The 2,936-nt window shown below is 51.6% G+C and overlaps 1 protein-coding gene across 1 annotated transcript; it reads left to right on the top strand.

The window, feature by feature from the left end:
* Nucleotides 1-590: 590 nt before the first annotated feature.
* On the top strand, nucleotides 591-1,145 carry WHR41_09577 (uncharacterized protein; the record flags this gene model as incomplete). The annotated part of the gene is made up of 1 exon (XM_069378180.1): nucleotides 591-1,145. One exon carries the CDS (start codon nucleotides 591-593, stop codon nucleotides 1,143-1,145), a length of 555 nt encoding a protein of 184 aa, XP_069224966.1.
* Between the last annotated feature and the right edge of the window lie 1,791 nt (nucleotides 1,146-2,936).

Raw genomic sequence — 2,936 nt, 5'->3', positions numbered from 1 at the left:
GAGAGCAATCGATTGGCAGAGACACGAGAAAAACATTCGCAGCAAGGTTGAGCAATGGTTTGAGGTTATGAGCAAGGAGCTCTCCGAACGTGATGTCTTGCAAGAGAACGTGTACATCATGGATGAGATTGGCGTGTTGCTCAGCGATCTTACCACGATGAAAGTGCTTGTGTCCCGCAGCGATGCGCAAAGCCGTCGCGGCGTTAGATTGCGTCGCACAATGATCACCGCAGTAGAATGCATATCAGCAAAGGGGAGAGCTTTGCCTCCGCTGATCATCTGGCCGGGAAAGACATTGCAAAACACGTGGATCTCTCACGATACCCCAGACTGGCATTACGCATGCAGCGATAAGGGTTACATCAATTCTAAGATAAACCTGTACTGGGTGCAGAATGTATTCAATCCCCCCACCAAAGACCGGGCTGCGGGCAAACCTCGCATTTTAATCGTCGACGGATTCAACACCCATGAGTCTCTGGGAGTGATGACATTTTGCTTCCAAAAAAACATCGTGGCTGTGTCGCCAGCCATCCCACACGACCCATTTGACACAGCCGTGCGATGTCGGGGTGTTCTCGCCACTGAAGATGGCCTATCGCGAGCAAGTTGATCTTATGTATCGCGGTGGGGCGGAGACTGTCAACAAGGCCCATTTTACGCTGCTATACAGCCGAGCCCACAATATCGCTCTGACTTCTCGGAACATCAGATCTGGATGGTCCAAGACGGGAATTTTCCCTTTCAACCCTCGAAAAGTTTTTGATAGTATGCAGCAAGCTCCCGTCAATCCAGCCCCCGCAGAAATCGCAGCCACTGTACCCACACAACCTGCGCTGTCTCCTGCTTCGCTGAAAACACCAACCAACACTATTAGTCTTGCGGCACTCCAAAGTAAGCTTCAAGAAAGGCCCGAAAATGTTGCGCATGTGGACCCGTATCTGCAGAAGATTCTCAATGCTGCAAAGCGGGCCTTCGCAGAACGCGAGCTTCTCAAAGACGAGAATGATGCACCAATGCAGCAGAACAATGAGAAGAAAGCACGAAAACATGCAAATGAGAGAAAGATAGGCAACAAAGTTATGACATTCGAGGACATCGTGGAAGCGAGAAAAATGTGGGAGCGTGCCGAAGCCGACAAGTAAAGGAAGCATGCAGAGAAAGACCGGAAGCAGGCCGAGAAGGAGATGAAGGCGATCGAAAAGGAGAGGATGAAAGCTGAGAAAGAGAAAGCGAAGGTCAGGAGAGAAATGGTGAGAGCCGAGAACAAAATAGAGCAAGTGGCGAAGAGGAAGGAAATCATACGGCGCGGACCTCGCGTCGGCAAGGCGAGAGTACCTGCCTAGCACAATTCCCCAGATGCTGCAAGTCGAAATGTTGCTCATGACTGTCAACCTGCCTTGGATGGCCCAACGCAGCCTTGCCCGGAAACGTACCAGTAGCGCGGATGTGGTAGCTGTACGCTCCTTGACGGAACTCACGTACGTCGCCACTGAAGCCGACCTTGCCGGGCTTTGATGGTAGTTCAGGCCACGGGTGGTACTGTGAGCTTTCCACCAGTGTCGATGGCACGTTTAGCTTCGAGACGTCCGCTTACTATAAGCGGGCCGTAAAGACGGGAGGGTCCAGTCCCGCCTCGCGCTATCTGCCTTTTGCTCCCATTCTTGACATCAGAGGGGCTTGCTCGACGGGGTGACTTCCTGCAGGCCTCATGTTGGGGAGCCAGATCGGGCGATGCTATGAGCTGTGCTCGTGGTTGCGTGCCTAATTTAGCTCTTAAGCATGGTCGTCTTCACGTACTGTTATGCTTCAGGGGCTGACTTATGTTTGACTGCATTTAGGACGAGGTTTGTGTTTCGAATATCATGGTTCGATACCACCAGTGTTTCCTTCAAAGTGTCGTTCAAGCTCATATCTGGCTTCCTGGCTTTGTAGTCTCAGGTCCTAGCAAATATTCTCACACCGTAATAATACATGGCTACTTGACATTCGTTGTTCAGCTCCTTGATCAGTGAGGTGAGCCTAGCATAGCCCTCTTTCACTGAATTTTGCGAACCTTGCGGTGGCTTCCTGGAATCAAGGGTCACCCGCAGCTCCTTGCAAGCGTGCTTCTTTCTTCCGCTGTAGCTGCGGCATTGGCGAGGATTTTGACTATGTCTTCCCAGCCTCGAAGTTGGGCAACATTCAGCGCGCTTCCATAGTCTCCCCCTCCTAGATTGGGATCTGCTCCATGGCTAAGCAACAATATTACAAGGTCTGTCCGACCGGCAAACGCTGCGGCTTGCAATGCGCTGTTGTAATACCCCCCCTGTGCATTCACACCGGCGCCGTGTTGGAGCAACAACTTTGCGATTGACAAATGGCCCCGCAGGCATGCAGCTTGCAGCGCGCTGCCATACGGCCCATCTTGCGATTTTGTATCCGCCCCACGTTGTACTAATTCTTGGACCACTTCTTGATGACCGCGAAATGCCGCAGCTTGTAGCGCATTTCCAAAATAGCCTCCTCTTGCGTTCACGTCAGCTCCCTCAGCCACTAGGCTTCTTACTAGGGCCAAATCACCCTTGGAAGCAGCCAATTGCATTGTGGAGCCGTAGTAACTATCCAATACAGTTGGGTGTACGGTCTTGTTGGACATCTCTGGTGCAAGCAAGTTTTCTGTTAGGTTTGCTGATGGCTGTGAAGCTCGGGGGGTTTCCAAAAGAAATTCAGAATGTGAGCGTCTGTGACACTAAGGAGTCCTTCCGTGAGGGAGATGAAAAGGCACATAGGCACTTCCTGATGCGTGGAATAGACTCGAAACAAACCGTGTGTGACACATTTGCAACTCGTGCTTGACACTTTTCCCATCTGCTGCAGTCAAGGCAACTATGCCGAAACGCCGGCTGATTGACGGCGAGAGCACACAGCCATAGGAATGATCAGTTCTCGTGCAT

The sequence above is a fragment of the Cladosporium halotolerans genome, assembly GCF_011745625.1.
Source record: "Cladosporium halotolerans strain TM138-S3 chromosome Unknown Sca120, whole genome shotgun sequence".
Lineage (NCBI taxonomy): Eukaryota > Fungi > Ascomycota > Dothideomycetes > Cladosporiales > Cladosporiaceae > Cladosporium > Cladosporium halotolerans.
This window is presented reverse-complemented; position numbering and strand designations above follow the sequence as displayed.